Raw genomic sequence first — 17,358 nt, forward strand, 5'->3', positions numbered from 1 at the left:
TACTCTTGCTCCTAATTTGTGCCATCATATGTGTTGGAAACTTTCGCTGAGGGCCCAGGGCAGCGCAAATCAGCCCATCGTAAGTTTAAACTTCCTGGACAAATTTAGCACCCGTGTGTGCGTCAGGACTTACGCAGGCTTTCATTGTGCAACACAAGCTTAAGTCCAGATTCCACTGCTCTGGACATCAGTAGGTGTGGGCCATTATATCAAAGCACGTGATTTTATAACTTTATCTTTTTCAGTGCAAAATCATGCAATATGTTGAATTTAAAATTTTACTCTCTTCTTACTGTTTCCTTTAACCTATGAAAATTAATCTGAATCAACCTCACTGAACTTTAATGAGCTTAAATATGATCCCATTTGCAGGTATTCCAAAGACATGTACCGTTACACAAACCACAACCTACATCAACCACAACGGATGTCGAACTAAACAAAAAGTACCAGTTACTTACTGTGAAGGATACTGTAAGAGCAATAGTGTGTAAGTATAGAGAAAAATCAGAGGGAGCTCGAGGAGGGGAATCATAAGAGAAACGTCGAAGTGAGAGCACTGAGTCTGACAGAACCGTCAGATAGAAGCAGAGTTGTTGTATGATGGCTGAGTTGTTCTATTAATGATAGAATTGATCTGCAGACACTTCTTGGGTGGAAACATTAAGTTGATTTACCATATGCTCAGCAGTAACTGCACGTGTGCTTTCAACTCCAACTCTAACTCTACACTGACAGCTGAGGCAGCCCACGCTACTCTCCTATTGGTTACAGATCATGTGATCTTCCTTAACAAGTTTCATTCTTAAAGGTACATTGCACACTAAATAAACATAATTACTACAAGAGTCTAAGAAGAAGCATCACGGAGAGAGAGATAATCAGGCAGAAATATAAAATAGTGTCAAATATTCTGAGAAATGTGAGGGAGAGTACAAGTCTGAAAGACATATCGGGGAGACAGTTGAGTCTGGGAGAAGTTTCAAGAGGGAGAGAACACCAGTTCAGAGAGGGCTATCAGGGAGGGTGCAATGTGTGAGGAAAATATTAGGGAGAGATGGGTGACCTGGCAGAAACATTCCATCTCGGTCAGTACTCATGCTACCAAACCACTCTTAATGATGGACATTAAAGTCTGCCACCCAGAGTGCAAATCTGTGCTTTTTCTACCCTCAGTGCTTCCTCCAAGTGGTGTTCAACATGGAGGAGCACTGATTCATCAGGTGAAGGAAGGTTTCTTTGACCTGATGCCATGAGAATTTATGAGATCTGGAGTTGACGTTGAGGACTCCCAGCACCACTCCTTCCTGACTTTACAGCACTGTGTCATCCACCACCTCTGCTGGGTCTGTCCTGCTGGCGAGATAGAACGTACCTAGGGATGATTATAGACCAGCTGGGAATTTGGCTTTAAGGTATAATTTGATGAGTATAACTATGTCAGGTCGTTGCTTGACTAGTCTGTAAGACAGCTCTGCCAGTTTTGGCACTAGCCCCCAGATGTAAGTGAGGAGGACTTTGCAGGGTTGACTGAGCAGAGTACGCGACTGTTGTATCCGGAGTGTCCTCCAATTTGGTGTCATCCGCGTATTTAGAAATTGTGTTTTTGATTCTAAAGTCCAAATCCTTAATGTAGATTGTGAACAGCAGTGGTCTCAGCACTGATCCTTGTGGAACACCACTTCCCACTTTCTGCCACTCTGAATAACTGCCCTTTACTCTCAATCTCTGCTTTCTGCCTTGAACCCAGCTAGCAATCCATTCTGCCACTTGTCCCTGACTCCACGTTCTCTGACCTTATTCATTAGTTATTTATGGGGCACCTTATCTGTATGCCATGGTGGAAGACATGAGCATGGCTCTTAACAAATACTTTACACCTGTCTTCTTAAAAGAGGGGGTGATGCAGACACTGTAGTGAAAGAGACACAGAGCATTATTTTCCAATTCTTTCTGGTTATCTGTATGTTGCCTAAGCACTGGAGAACTGTTAACACTGTTTTCAAAGAGGGAAAGGGATATATCGAGTAATTAATTAGCCTAAGCTCAGTGGTGGGCAAATAATGGAAAATAAATCTGAAGGAAATTATTAATCATCATCTGGAACCGATTAATCAAGGACAGTCAGCATAGATTTGTCAAGGGAAGATTTTTCCTGGCTAACTTCATTGAATTTTTTGAAGAGGTAACAGAAAGAGTCAATGAGGGTAGTGATGCTGTAACCCAAATGGTATTTGCTTAGACACATGGCAGGCTGGTCGAAAAGTAAAAGCCCTTGGGATCCAAGGGAAAGTGGCAAGTTGTATCCAAATTGCCTCAGTGGCAGGAAGCAAAGGGACATGGTCAAGGAGTGCTTTTGTGGTTGGAATGCTGTTGCCAGTGCAGTTCCACAGTGCTCAGTACTCAGCCCCTTCCCTTCCTGGTATATATCAGTGATTTAGACTTAAACGTAGGTGGAATTACCAAGAAGTTTGCAGATGGCTATGTGGTTGATCATGAGGGAGAAACCTGTAGACTGGAGGAAGACACTGGTCAGCAATGTGCACTCTAATTATATTTTGTACTGTGCAGCCAATTCATTTATTTTTGCACAGCTGTGCCCGCACAAGAGCTTAAAGGGGCGAACTTCTGGACAGCCTGCGTGTGACCTTTTGGGCTGCAGCACACTCACACACTCCAGAGGGAACATTACTGGTCAGGGGGGCAGAAAGTGGCAAATGGAATTTGGTCTGGAGAAGTGGGAAGTAATGCATTTGGAGAGGGCAAACAAGGCAAGAGAGTGCACAGTAAGTGTTAGGAAACTTGAGGCGGAGAGAGGAATAGAGAGACCTTGTAATATATGTCCCCAAATCCATGAAGGTAACAAGTAGTGGTTCAGAAGGTGTAGTATAATTCCCTTAATTAGCCAAGAAATAGAATATAAGAACAAGGAGGATGTGCTAGGACTACATAAAATATTTAGTTAGGCTAGAGCTAGAGTACTGCATACACTTCTGGTCATCAGATTACAAGAACAATTACCAAACAGGGTGCAGAGGAGAATTACATGGATGTTGACAGGACTCTCTATTCAGGAAGATTGGACAGGCTGGGGGGAGGGTTTGTTCCTGGAATACAGGCATTGCTAGCAAGCCCGTTATTTATTGTCTATCACCAATTGCCCTTGAGAAGGATACAGTGAGCTATTTTCTTTGGAACAGCAGAAGGTCAAGAGATATTTAATTGAGGGCTATCAAATTAGGAGTGCCCCAGATAGAGGGGATAGAAGAAATCTATTTTCCTTAGCAGAGTGGATGATGACCAGCAGCATTGATGTAAAGTAATTAATCGATGGAATAGAGGGGTGTTGAGATGACATTTTTTCACCAGGATGGTGGTGCTGGTCTGAAAGTCATTGCCCCAAAAGGATTGAAGAGGCAGAGACCCTGGTCACATCCAAAAAGGGTTTCAGATCAAGAGCTGGAAACTGAAATGAGGCTGGAGAGCTCCTTTTGACTGGCACGGATAGGATAACCAGAATGGCCTCTTTCTGTACCTTAAATTTCTAGACAGAAGCAACAGAGAGAGAACATCAAATCCAAGAGAAAGGACAGAGAGAGAGAACACAGTCTAAGAAAAACAGAGAGAGAACAGAGTCTGAGACACAACAGAGAGAGAGAGAGCACAGAGCCTGAGAAACAACAGAGAGAGAGAGCACAGAGCCTGAGAAACAACAGAGAGAGGGAGCACAGAGCCTGAGAAACAAGAGAGAGAGAGAGCACAGAGCCTGAGACATAACAGAGAGAGAGAGAGCACAGAGCCTGAGAAACAACAGAGAGAGGGAGAACAGAGTCTGAGACACAACAGAGAGAGAGAGAGAGCACAGAGGCTGAGAAACAACAGAGAGAGAGAGCACAGAGCCTGAGAAACAACAGAGAGAGAGCACAGAGCCTGAGAAACAACAGAGAGAGAGCACAGAGCCTGAGAAACAACAGAGAGAGAGAGCACAGAGCCTGAGAAACAACAGAGAGAGAGAGCACAGAGCCTGAGAAACAACAGAGAGAGAGAGCACAGAGCCTGAGAAACAACAGAGAGAGAGAGAAAACAGAGCCTGAGAAACAACAAACAGAGAGAGCACAGAGCCTGAGAAACAACAGAGAGAGAGAACACAGAGCCTGAGAAACAACAGAGAGAGAGAGAAGAGAGTCTGAAAAACAAGAGAGAGAGAGAGAAGAGAGTCTGAAAAACAACAGAGAGAGAGAGAAGACAGAGCCTGAGAAACAACAAACAGAGAGAGCACAGAGCCTGAGAAACAACAAACAGAGAGAGAGCACAGAGCCTGAGAAACAACAGAGAGAGAGCACAGAGCCTGAGAAACAACAGAGAGAGGGCAGAGTCTGAGAAACAACAGAGAGAGAGAGAAAACAGAGCCTGAGAAACAACAGAGAGAGAGAAGAGAGTCTGAGAAACAGAGAGAGAGAGAGAGAAGAGAGTCTGAGAAACAGAGAGAGAGAGAGAAGAGAGTCTGAGAAACAACAGAGAGAGAGAGAGAGAAGAGAGTCTGAGAAACAACAGAGAGAGAGAAGAGAGTCTGAGAAACAGAGAGAGAGAGAGAAGAGAGTCTGAGAAACAACAGAGAGAAGAGAGAAGAGAGTCTGAGAAACAACAGAGAGAGAGAGAGAGAAGAGAGTCTGAGAAACAACAGAGAGAAGAGAGAAGAGAGTCTGAGAAACAACAGAGAGAGAGAAGAGAGTCTGAGAAACAACAGAGAGAGAGAGAGAACAGAGCCTGAGAAACAACAGAGAGAGAACACAGAGTCTGAGAAACAACAGAGAGAGCGAGAACAGAGCCTGAGAAACAACAGACAGAGAGAGAACAGAGCCTGAGAAACAACAGAGAGAGAGAGCACAGAGCCTGAGACATAACAGAGAGAGAGAGAGAAAACAGAACCTGGGAAACAACAAACAGAGAGAGCACAGAGCCTGAGAAACAAGAGAGAGAGAGAGCACAGAGCCTGAGAAACAAGAGAGAGAGAGAGAACAGAGCCTGAGAAACAACAGAGAGAGAGAGCACAGAGCCTGAGAAACAACAGAGAGAGAACACAGAGCCTGAGAAACAACAGAGAGAGAGAGAGCACAGAGCCTGAGAAACAACAGAGAGCGAGAGGGCAGAGTCTGAGAAACAACAGAGAGAGAGAGAGGGCAGAGCCTGAGAAACAACAGAGAGCGAGAGGGCAGAGTCTGAGAAACAACAGAGAGAGAGAGAGGGCAGAGCCTGAGAAACAACAGAGAGAGAGAGGGCAGAGTCTGAGAAACAACAGAGAGCGAGAGGGCAGAGTCTGAGAAACAACAGAGAGAGAGAGGGCAGAGCCTGAGAAACAACAGAGAGCGAGAGGGCAGAGTCTGAGAAACAACAGAGAGAGAGGGCAGACTCTGAGAAACAACAGAGAGAGAGAGCACAGAGCCTGAGAAACAACAGAGAGAGAGAGCACAGAGCCTGAGAAACAACAGAGAGAGAGAGAGGGCAGACTCTGAGAAACAACAGAGAGAGAGAGAGCACAGAGCCTGAGAACCAACAGAGAGAGAGCACAGAGCCTGAGAAACAACAGAGAGAGAGAGAGCACAGAGCCTGAGAAACAACAGAGAGAGAGAGGGCAGAGTCTGAGAAACAACAGAGAGAGAGAGAACAGAGCCTGAGAAACAACAGAGAGAGAACACAGAGCCTGAGAAACAACAGAGAGAGAGAGAGAAAAAAGAGCCTGAGAAACAACAGAGAGAGAGAGGGCAAAGTCTGAGAAACAACAGAGAGAGAGAGAACAGAGCCTGAGAAACAACAGAGAGAGAGAGGGCAAAGTCTGAGAAACAACAGAGAGAGAGAGAACAGAGCCTGAGAAACAACAGAGAGAGAGAGGGCAGAGTCTGAGAAACAGAGAGAGAGAGCACAGAGTCTGAGAAACAACAGAGAGAGAGAGAGGGCAGAGCCTGAGAAACAACAGAGAGAGAGAGGGCAGAGTCTGAGAAACAACAGAGAGAGAGAGCACAGAGCCTGAGAAACAACAGAGAGAGAGAGAACATAGAGCCTGAGAAACAACAAACAGAGAGAGAGAACAGAGCCTGAGAAACAACAGAGAGAGAGAGCACAGAGCCTGAGAAACAACAGAGAGCGAGAGGGCAGAGTCTGAGAAACAACAGAGAGAGAGAGGGCAGAGTCTGAGAAACAACAGAGAGAGAGAGAGAGAGAGGGCAGAGCCTGAGAAACAACAGAGAGAGAGAGGGCAGAGCCTGAGAAACAACAGAGAGAGAGAGGGCAGAGTCTGAGAAACAACAGAGAGAGAGAGGGCAGAGTCTGAGAAACAACAGGAGAGAGAGAGAGGGCAGAGCCTGAGAAACAACAGAGAGAGAGAGGGCAGAGTCTGAGAAACAACAGAGAGAGAGAGCACAGAGCCTGAGAAACAACAAACAGAGAGAGCACAGAGCCTGAGAAACAACAGAGAGAGAGAACACAGAGCCTGAGAAACAACAGAGAGAGAGAGGGCAGAGCCTGAGAAACAACAGAGAGAGAGCACAAAGCCTGAGAAACAACAGAGAGAGAGAGAACAGAGCCTGAGTAACAACAGAGAGAGAGCACAGAGCCTGAGAAACAACAGAGAGAGAGAACAGAGCCTGAGAAACAACAGAGAGAGAGAGAGAAGAGAGCCTGAGAAACAACAGAGAGAGAGAGAAGAGAGTCTGAGAAACAACAGAGAGAGAGAGAGAGAGAAGAGAGCCTGAGAAACAACAGAGAGAGAGAGAGAAGAGTCTGAGAAACAATAGAGAGAGAGAAGAGAGTCTGAGAAACAACAGGGAGAGAGAGCACGGAGCCTGAGAAACAACAGAGAGCATAGAATCTGAGAAATAATAGAGAGAGAGAGAGATCACAGAGACTGAGAAATAACAAAGAGGGAGAGAGCACCGAGTCTGAGGGGGCTGCTTGCTGACGTATAAAATGACGCAGAATGATGTCGAGTGGAACTCCCGACATCACCCTGCATCATTTCAATTTTCAGGTCGGCAGGGGCACAGCCAAATCAGCTGTGCACCCGCCAACCTGTCAACGGCCTATTCAGGCCATTGAGAAACTAATTAACATTAATGGACCTGCCCGTCCAACCTTAAGGTTGGTGGGCAGGCCGGGAGCCCTGGCGGGCTTCAGAAAAAGCATGAAAACTCATCCACAGGCGGGATGAGATTTCATGAGGGTTTTTAAAAATGTAATAAATGTTTCAATAAATGTTATGGACATGTCCCAACTCATGTGACAGTGTCAGATGAGGGGACATGTCAGGGAAACCTTTCTATAATTTGTAGAACAATTTTTAATTTGGAGCCGAGCTCCCTGAGGCAGTACTTAGCCTCAGGGAGATCTGTGCGCCATTTCTGTGCGTGAAAGAGCACACCCCCGTCTGAGGGAATCACCCCCCGCCCTCAGGGAGTGAATAGCGCTTCCTGGTGGACATCACACTGGGTGGGCCTTAATTGGCCCACCCATGTAAAATGGCGGCGCGCCCCCAATCGGGGGCACCGATTGGCGGCACACCCACTCCCGCACTCCCCCCAGACGGGGAAAAAATTTTTCCCCAAGAAAACATCACTGTAATATGATAGAAACTTTAGGGTGGTAATTAGGTCAAAGTGAAGAATCAGAAGTCTGAAAGAAATATTATAGTGTCTGAAGTCAGTTTGGACAAGATGCTCAGTTTGTAAGAACCACTAGGAAGAGAAATGTTGAGTCCGCAGTCGCGCTGGCACATTATTTACTGTAGGTGAAAATTCAGCTTTTCGGGGCAAAAGACAAATTTGGCAGAAAATCTGCTGAGATGGGCAGAGCCATTTTAATTACTTGCCAGGTTGCTTGCAAAGGTACAGCTAAGATTGAATGGTTCTGTTTGCAGTTATGTTCCCTCCCACCAGTTTATTATTAGTGCCCCTGGTTTTGGCAGTGAATGAGGCTCTCACTGGACTTCAACAGGTAAGTGTATTGGGAAGCAAATGAAGAAATGGCCAGGCGGCTGACCAGGGACAATTAAACGATTCAGGGTACTTAAAATCTTCCAGGCTTCCAGTGAAACTCCTGTGCAAGGTTGCTGGCTTCCTACCCAGAGCTAAAATCAGCCCAAGTATTTTACATTCTTTTTTCATTTTGGGGCAGCTGTTGTTATGGTGCAGTTCTGGTGGTGTTGCAGTCTTCATTCCATTGTTAGCCTTGTGCTGTGCAGTTGTCCTGAAATTGCTTTAGGTTTGCAGATTTAATCCAAAGAAAAATTGTTGTCAGGAGGCTGAAAATAGTCAACTGCTTCTCTGATCTGGAATTTAAGGAGCTGACTAATGATTATTTCCTCCAGCCTGTTTTGGGAAAAACAAAAGGGTTGGAAATGGAATGAATTTGGGGCAAATTCAGCAATAGGCAAGGCAATCTGCTTCCCAAGTGGTGAAGGTGAAAATTACCCCCTGTGCCTTTGGGCTTGACTTGGCATCCAGAGCACTGTGTTGTGTCCTTGAAGGTATGGTGAATGAGCATGCATAGAGAACAGAATTTACCCAGGCCCAAGGTGCCAGAGTTGGGTTGGGGAAATAGCAGGGAGCAACATCACCTTTTCTCCATTTCCCTTAATTTCCTCACTGAATCAAAATCCAAGGCCTTTGGAGGAAGACAGTTCTCACATTAGGAATATGAGAAGCTAAGAAGAATAATCATTAGCACATTGTCCTCAGAACACTGCTCAGGCCATGTACTGTGCAATACAGGCAGAGGAAGTTTTGGCTGCTAAGTGTATCGTTGCAGGAGTTGTGCAGGAGACGGCGCCTGTCCTTATTTTGATCTAATACTTTGAAACTCAATTATCTGTAGTCACATAACAAAGCATACAGCAATTTGTGAAGCAGAATTGGTTGGCACATAGGAGTTTACCTGCACTATTTGCTGAGTTGCTGAAAGAAGCTAAAGAGAAGTGCAGCAGTGCCATCACCAGGGGAAAGTTTAATTACACAATGGCAGCTTTGTGTAGCCAGTTTGCAATACAGAAATTTATACTGGAAGAATGTTGACACAAAATGTACCAAAAACACATCAATAGGCAGTAAGTTTTATAGATAGGAAATGCGCACAAATGTAAGATTTCTAATCCATTATAAATCATACAGGTGAACTGAAAGTCAGACTCTTGGTACTGGTTCACTCTTAGTAATTTCAGGTTCAGTTTATTGTTTCAGCATGTTTGCTTCTTTCTTTAGCTTTCCACCAAAGGATTTAATCTTTCAGGAGGAATGAACATGCTCTTGTCAGTTCTTTACCTGTTAATCATCTGAGCTGACAATTCCAGTTTTATTCTAACAATTGCCATCTGCCATTTATTTTGTTCAGCTACAATGCAATCTCTTTGTGTCTCCTGTTAGCAAAGATTTTAAAGGACAGAGTACATCTTTTGCTTCTTTTAATGGCAATTAAGAGGCTGTGGGCTCTTGGTAAATTTCTGCTTGAGGAGTTGCTCTTAAATGGGAAGCATTCTTATTCTACAAGCAATCAACAATTCTGGTCTTGTTGAACTGTCTCAAAAGGTTTTATGGTAATTAATCAGGGATAGATGTGCATCGTGACTTGTGATTCCTGCTTTTGTTGTGGTGCCTTCGCATCCTCTACCCAAATGTTCAGTTCTAATGAGTCCACACATAAATGCAGAAAAATAATGGCCCAGGTCTTGTAGCAACAGGGCATCACACAGTGTGCGCCATTAGTTAGCCTTTATCCTGCACCCTTCAACTCAATGTTTTTTGCTGCATAACTTGCTGGAAGTAGAAGCTGATAACAACATGGCAAGGGCAATGGGACATCTGGGACCTTAGTGAATGGCAGGAACAGCAGTGTCAAGATGGAGAAGGGAACAGGAACAATGAAGAGGGAGAGTGAATTGGCATGAATTAAAGTCAAATCAGGTACAGACAGGAAAATAAAGTAAGGGAAAGAAAGATTAGATTGAGAAAAAAGAGGCAGAAAAAAGTAGGAAGAAAGTCAAAACTAGATCTGCATTTTTACATTCTCTAGCAACAATTTAGTACATGCAGAAATGAGACTGAACAGTTTAAATTGTTAGCTTTCTGGGTCACAGGAGGTTGATTGGCATTGCAATAGTAATTATAACGTAGTTTCAAAAAGTACGTATACTGTGAAATTCAATTCCTAACATTTTGCAGAAAGTTTAATTGATAATTAATGTGCAAATCTAGCAAGCAATAATGGTGGGGGGGCGGGGAGCGAAGATTGAGATGTCATTTGTTTAAAACAAGCAGAGGAACTATGTAAATCAACCAGCAAATTCTAATGATTCAGAACTCTCAGCTTATCACACAATCTGTTGAACTTTCAAACTAATTAATAATGGTGTGCATCGTTAACACACCATCATTTTCCAGAAAGGTTCAGCCGAATTGAAGAGTATTAGTGCAGACTTTTTACACATCTCAACTGGCACTCCACACAACATGCAGACACTATTACCTGTTATTTATATTTCCATTACAAATTCCTGAGCCCCATGTCCAAGTTTATAATGGAGTGTAAATTTGCCACACTGTCATCATACTGGTAATGCTGCAGTGCCTCCACTAGGCTGGGGAGTAATAATTGTGAGTAGTAGTGAATATGAGTTGACATAGACAGTTCTAAATGTGGGAGTAGAAATTTATAATTGAGGAAGTTGCCAAGAAGTGCAATCAGATCTAATACTTTTAACACGGTCTTTGTTGAGCGATCAATAATTTATTTTTGTATATCTAGAAGCCAGTAAGCAAAGTAATGTTTCCTCTTGTTTCTTTGACAGGTATTCTGCTGAAACAAATACGATGTTACGTAACTGCACCTGCTGTCAGGAGTTAGCAACTGGCAAGCAGGATGTCATGTTACTTTGTCCAGATGGCACGACGATTGACTTCACCTACACCTATGTAAAGAATTGCGGCTGTGTAGCTGCAAAATGTGAAGAAGGCACCAAGCAGTTGTCGGAGCCTCCAGCCCCTCCGGCCCCTAACAAACTGAAGAACAAAGTTTAGAAAATATGGGGATCTCAGGAACCCACATAAATGGGGAAAATCATCATATCTTTCAATAGAATTTTAAGACGTGCTAATATAAGCATAAATGCCAAGGACATGGTCTCTACCTTCTTTAAAGTAAACACTACTATGTATTTTTTTTCATTATTTCATCTTCTTGTGATCAATTCTAAAGGGCCCCACATAGAAATTAAACATTTACTTCATCTTCTCTGAAAAAGATATCAGCCTGCTGAACAACATGATAACACTGCTGATCACGGCGTACAGTTATACAGTTACATGAAAAAACAGCAACCTGCACTTTCTGGTCTTTATAGTTTGTATCTTACTTTGATGGCAGTGTGTCGAGCTGTTGCTTTGTAAAGAAAATATACCTGCTCAGAACCGCAGAAAAGCTAGAAAAGCAAGAGTTGCACAGCTATGATGGCAAATGTCAGTTTCCAGCAACTCTACATGCAGCTCCCGTCTTTATAAATTGCTTTAGCTTTCTCCTCGAGATGAAGCTGCTCATTCCCATGAGGACCATATGACTACATGGCTCACAATTTATAACTGTCCCTTCAGGTTGCTGGTGTATAAAGTCTCATCTAAGCCATGCTTTTCATGCTTGGTATTTCTGTGTGCATTCTGATTACACATAAACCTTTTTTCTTTGAGTTTTACTGTGAGCTCTTCTATTTGTCCCAATAATAAAAGGAAATCAACTGGATTTGTTGCCTTGAGTTGTTTTGTTGAATTGAGTTATTTTAACTCTGACTCCAGACCCTACAATCTATTCAGCAGTGGATTCAACATTAGATATGTGCAAGACAATAATGACCTTTTCAGGAGGTTTAATTCTCCAGCTAGGAATCACATCAAAAGAGAAGTTGCTTTAATCAGACCTTTAGGTTGGTCACATTACAGCAATGAATTAAAACATTCTCATTTCAGCCCTAAACACTGGGCTTAAAAATCCAAACTCCTGAGTTTAAAATCTCTTTCTGCTGACTGAAAAAGGAGACTGGAGCTTCTTCCTAGCTCAAGTGTTTCTTTATTAGATCCAGTTCATAGTGTAGGCAGCTGGTCAAAGCTTGGAAAACAGGTTAATAATTAATAAAACCTAGACCATATGCTTACCTCCCCCTATGCCCTGTTGTAAACTTGACAAAGGGTGCCAGCTATATTATGCACAATAATATTTGTATTCTGACCGCTAGAAGATATTCAACAATAAACCAGGTAATACAACACATGACTTAAAAACTACACCCCATACTCCAACAGATAGGTCCTTTTACTTGCTGGGAACAGGGAGAATGGTGTGACAGTTCAGACCAAAAGCAAAGAGAAGGAAAGTGAAGTCTGCCACCAGCTCAGCTACACTAGCAATGCTGCCCTCTTAACTCCTGATCAAACGTTATCAGAATTGTTTCTCCACGGCTGGTTTCCTCCACTGTTGGGCCTTCTCCCAAAGTCCATTACAATGGCGGGGGTAAGGTTGAATGGGCTCTGGAATAGCCAATATACAGCACTCCCGATATTCTGATGTGGTCAGCAAAAGGATTTGAATGCCTCTTAACCTATTTGTCACCTCTGAGGCTATGTATATGAACCTAGTATTTAATCTTCTGAAAATCTTGTTACCTGGCAATTCTCCATGTATAACTGAACTACTAGAACCTGAACCATTAATAATCTTTGAAGAGCTGTACATTCCTACTTTCCCAATGATTGATTATTCACCATTACTTTAAAATGCCGTCATTTTATGCATTTTTTGTAATGCATCATTTTTCTTAATTCAAAATAACTTGATTAAAATTATTTGACATTTGAAAAAAAATGAATTTGAGTTGTTTGGGGATGACTGCATATGGGGCCTAACTGAAGTGGATTTGTGGCAGTTTTATCACTTCTGTTGGCACAAATCAGAGCAGCTCTGTTCAGCAATCCTTGCTAGCCTAGCAAAACTAAATGTCATAAAGATGCATTGGGGAGGTTGATCTGATTTTACGATTTAGTTACATTGGGCAGAATTTTCTGGCTGATGTGCGGGTGGTGTAGCCCACACGTCAGCAATTAAAATGTCGCGCTAGCGTCCCGACGTCAGCGCGCGGCATCGCAATATTTCGGTGGGCGGGCGCACTCAGCAGCGGGACGCTCGCCCGCCATTAATTAAAGGCCTCGTTAAGGCCCTTAACTTGCCAGTTGTCCAGGATTTTGAGGGGCCCGTGCAAACTTCAGTTCGGCGCACGGGCCCAACGGGCAGGCGGGTAGGAGATTTTTAATAAAACTTATGTACTGGTGGGATATGTGGACTCAGAGGGGTTGTTCAAGTTTTCCACAAAGTTTCAATTGCAGAAAGTGTTTTAAAGTTGCCTGTGTGATTGTTAGCAGTTCACATCAATTTCCAAGAGCTTCTTGTGTACTTTGAAACCAGTCTGCAGACTGCGTTCTTTCTCGGGCCTGCAACTCTCCAGAGGCCTCCATTTAGCCTGGGGGTATGGGTTCTGACATCTCCACTGGAGGCAGCTCCTCTGAGGAGGAAGGGAGGGATAGAATAAGGAGGAGGCCAGGAGTGGACAATCAGCCTCCAGGGGAGCCACCTTTGGGAGGCCAGGTGCAGGCACAAGGGGCGCAGGGCCAAGAGGTTGTCCAAGGTGCAAGGGGCCGCAGAAGACACCACTATCCTGCTGCCAGGGTGTACAGGCAGCGAAGCAGCTACCTCAATATAACTGAGGTGCAGTGCCGAAGGAGGCTCCGACTGTCAAGGGAGACAGTCAACTATATCTGTCAGATGATTGGCCCTGAGATCTCCACTAACTGTGTGGACGGACACCCCATGCCAGCGGCTGTGAAGCTCACAGTTGCTCTCCACTTCTATGCCTCTGGCTCCTTCCAGGGCTCGGCGGGTGATCTTTGCAGTGTCTCCCAATCAGCTGTACACACTTGTGTCAAGCAGGTTACAGACGCTTTGTTCAGACGGGCATTGACCTTCATCCATTTCCGCTGCGACCAGGCAAGTCAGACACAGCGAGCCAGAGGCTTCGCGGCCATTGCTGGCTTCCCCCGCGTCCAGGGTGCTATAAACTGTACACATGTGGCCATCAAGGCACCAGCAGGTGAGTCCGGTGCCTTTGTCAACAGGAAGGGCTTCCACTCCATGAACGTGCAGATAGTGTGTGATCACAGGATGCTGATTCTACAAGTCTGTGCAAGGTACCTAGGCAGCTCCCACGATGCCTACATCCTCAGACACTCCCAGCTGCCGGGGCTCTTCAGTGCTCCGGCTCGGCTGGATGGATGGCTGCTGGGTGACAAGGGCTATCCCCTCAGAAGGTGGCTCATGACGCCTCTCCGCCATCCAAGAACAGAAGCTGATCAGCGGTACAACAGGAGCCACAGCACCACTAGGGCTGTGGTGGAGAGAACAATCGGTCTTCTCAAGATGCGCTTCCGTTGCCTGGACCGCTCGGGGGCGTACTCCAGTACCCCCCTGATCGCGTCTCTGTGATAGTGGTAGCATGCTGCGCTCTGCACAATCTTGCGCTGTAAAGGGGTGATGGAATTGACGATGAAGACCTTGACGCCCTGGATGAGGCTGCACATGATGAATCCAGCAGTGGCTCAGAGGATGAGGAAGCACAGGGTGATGATGAGGGGCAGCACGCCGACCCGCTATTACACCAAGGAGGCAGGGACACCCGCGGCAATTTAATCCAAAGAACCTTCAGCTAGCTCCACACACATGGATCAGCAGGAACAGCATTGCCAGGCGCTTCCACACGTGGCACTTAGGTGCAACATCTTCCACCTCATCAGCTGCAACTAAGGGCTCAGTGCAGAAACATCAATGTCCACTCAAACACTCATGATATGTCTGTGAAAAAGAAAAATGCAGCACAAAGGAAACACCCTCAGCCATGGTCAGAAAAGTGGACTTTATTATGTCCAAAAAAATTACACTGGCTTCTCCATTCCAATAAGAAGAATTTTGTACCCTATGCTAAGGCCGACACAAAATCACCAGTGACATACCCGTTGAGTGCCTCACGTGCCTTATGCTTACGTTTGTGGGTGCTATGTCTAGGTGCCACCACATCGGTCGGAGTGGCTTGTGAGACAGCCTGCTGACTCTGCTGTCCTGTTGGTGCCAATGACCTTGGCGGGTGTCCTCTGGCCCGTGGAGCCTGTGATGGCCCCGCCTGGGATGGAGTGGCCAGTTCCAGAACTGGCACCTCCCCAGTTGTCGCAGCCTCAACGGAAGAAACGTTGACTGGCAGAGGGGTGGAGGAGCTGCTGCCCTCATCCGGAGACCCATGGGAGGAGCTCGCAGTAACAACAGGCAGCTGCTGCGCCGACATGAGGTCCCATTGGACCTCCCTGCTCACCGCAGATGCATGGGCACCAAGCACCGATGCTTGGTGCCCACAACATCTCCCACATTGGGAATGACCACCCGTGGCCAGTACCGCTGTGAGGGCTTGCAGGTCAGAGTGTAACCCAATCAGAAGAGTCTCCATCCGATCAAACCCCCTCTCCATGAGAGTCGCCAATCTCTCAGTGGAGGAAGCCTGAAGCTCTGTCCTGAGGTTCATGCCATCACTGACACTCTGCCTGGACTCCTCCATCGCAGAGATCAACTGAAGCACACCCTCATGCAACCCTGCCAGATGCAAACGCGATTCCTGCTGCTTGTCCTGCAGCTACTGCATTGGTGACAACTCCAGAGGCACATCATCAGTGTCGGATTCAACATGTGCCTGGTCCCCTGCAGCCCTCCAGCTGCTGGCGCCATCGGCACTCTCTGTCCCTGCCATCTCCTCCAGCGATTGTGAAGTGCCCTCTCCACTGTGCCCTGGGACACTAGCTGACAGTAAAATCCCCACCAAGGTGTTTGTGTCTGTGCTGGTGTCTGGCTGGCTGAAATGATGTGCTGCAATTTGCACATCTTGGGCCTCAGGTGTGGAGGGGGGCTGCGGTGTCTATGGGCGCGGCCATGTGGTGGTGATGCTAAAATTAACAACAAGGTCAGTGCATCAGTTAGCGTACAGTCAGTTAAACCTTTCATCCCTTTACCCCCCAGCCTCATAAGTCGCTTGCCCTTCAAGACCCAAAGGAGACGAACATTGGTGGGGTGGAAAAGAGTCAAGAGGAGGCCCAAACATTAAACGCACATACAGACAGGCAGGTCAGATGGCCTCAGGAATGCCATATGGCATGTTATGTGCCATTGGAGTGGGGAGACTGCAAAGGTACCTGACCTGGTTGCATGCTGGCCTGGATAGTTGCGGGGCCGAGGAAACATTGCAAACACTTGCAACATTTGCCGTGGATCACAGGAGATTGAAAGGTCACATTATTGACCTTCATTCCATTAGGAGGGGTATAGAATGGATGGGCAGAAGGCAACGTTTCCCCTTGGTGCAGGGATGACTAACGTGGTGGCATTTATTTAATTTGAGTGCCATGAGGTTCACAGCTGAGGTGCTGAGGATCTTTTGGACAGAGTAATGTGGGGCACACTAGCTGAAAGGGTGCTGGAGGTCCCAAACACCCTATGATGCAATAAGCCTTTGGCTGTGCAGCAGCGATCCAATGGCATGTTAGGCCGTGGGGATAGTGGTCACAAATGGGATAAGGTGACTTTGGAAGGTGGTGGAGACGCGAATCCTCAAGTGGACGAGGGACCTTTGTGTATGACCCACATGTCAGAGTGTCTCAGTCTGTGAATGAGCAGTGTTTCAGCATTAATGATTGCAGCAACCATCAGTGGTTTGGATGGTGGGCAGACAGAGTGAATGGGACTGGGGGCCTCAAATACCTGGCCGCTGGACCCCAGCCTCGCCGCTCCCAGCTGTCCTGGCCGCCTGCCTCCTCCCCAGCTCCATGGACTGCTCCTCAAATGTCGTGAGGCGCTGGAGCAGGGCGTGCCCACCTCCAGTCCTCTGTCGCTCCCTTAGATTGTGCTCTGTTTTTGTCTGCAGAACAGAGAAGAGGGTTTATTGGGGCTGATCGCTCATGTACTCTGCACGCGCATGCCACACCCCAACCACAGTGGCCCATCTGAGGCCTCCAGCGGCTCCTGTCCACACTACTGGTGATCAGTCCCCAGAAGATAGTATGGCTGGTCCCAACCCCCTCCCCAAACGGCCACCTTGGACACATTCGGCGTCCATCACTTTGAATAGCACACAGGTCCCAGCACCCATGGCAAGGAGGATCAAATAGGTGTGGCGCCGAGGCCAGCAGATGGCTCTTGGCCACCACACCTTGAGGCTCCCCTTCCACCATCTCATCACCATCAATA

At 46.1% G+C, this 17,358-nt stretch overlaps 1 protein-coding gene across 1 annotated transcript in view; it reads left to right on the top strand.

Moving 5' to 3' along the window:
• The window catches only part of LOC144685061 (mucin-5B-like), a 287,277-nt gene extending 275,501 nt beyond the window's left edge, over positions 1-11,776 (top strand). Inside the window, exons 54-55 of the mRNA XM_078549595.1 lie at positions 373-490; positions 10,832-11,776. Coding sequence (XP_078405721.1) covers positions 373-490; positions 10,832-11,060 — 347 coding nt within the window. The 3' untranslated portion in view covers positions 11,061-11,776. The remainder of the gene's footprint in view (positions 1-372; positions 491-10,831) is intronic.
• Positions 11,777-17,358: the final 5,582 nt, after the last annotated feature.

Source organism: Cetorhinus maximus, chromosome 9, assembly GCF_964194155.1.
Source record: "Cetorhinus maximus chromosome 9, sCetMax3.hap1.1, whole genome shotgun sequence".
In the NCBI taxonomy this organism is placed as follows: Eukaryota; Metazoa; Chordata; class Chondrichthyes; order Lamniformes; family Cetorhinidae; genus Cetorhinus; species Cetorhinus maximus.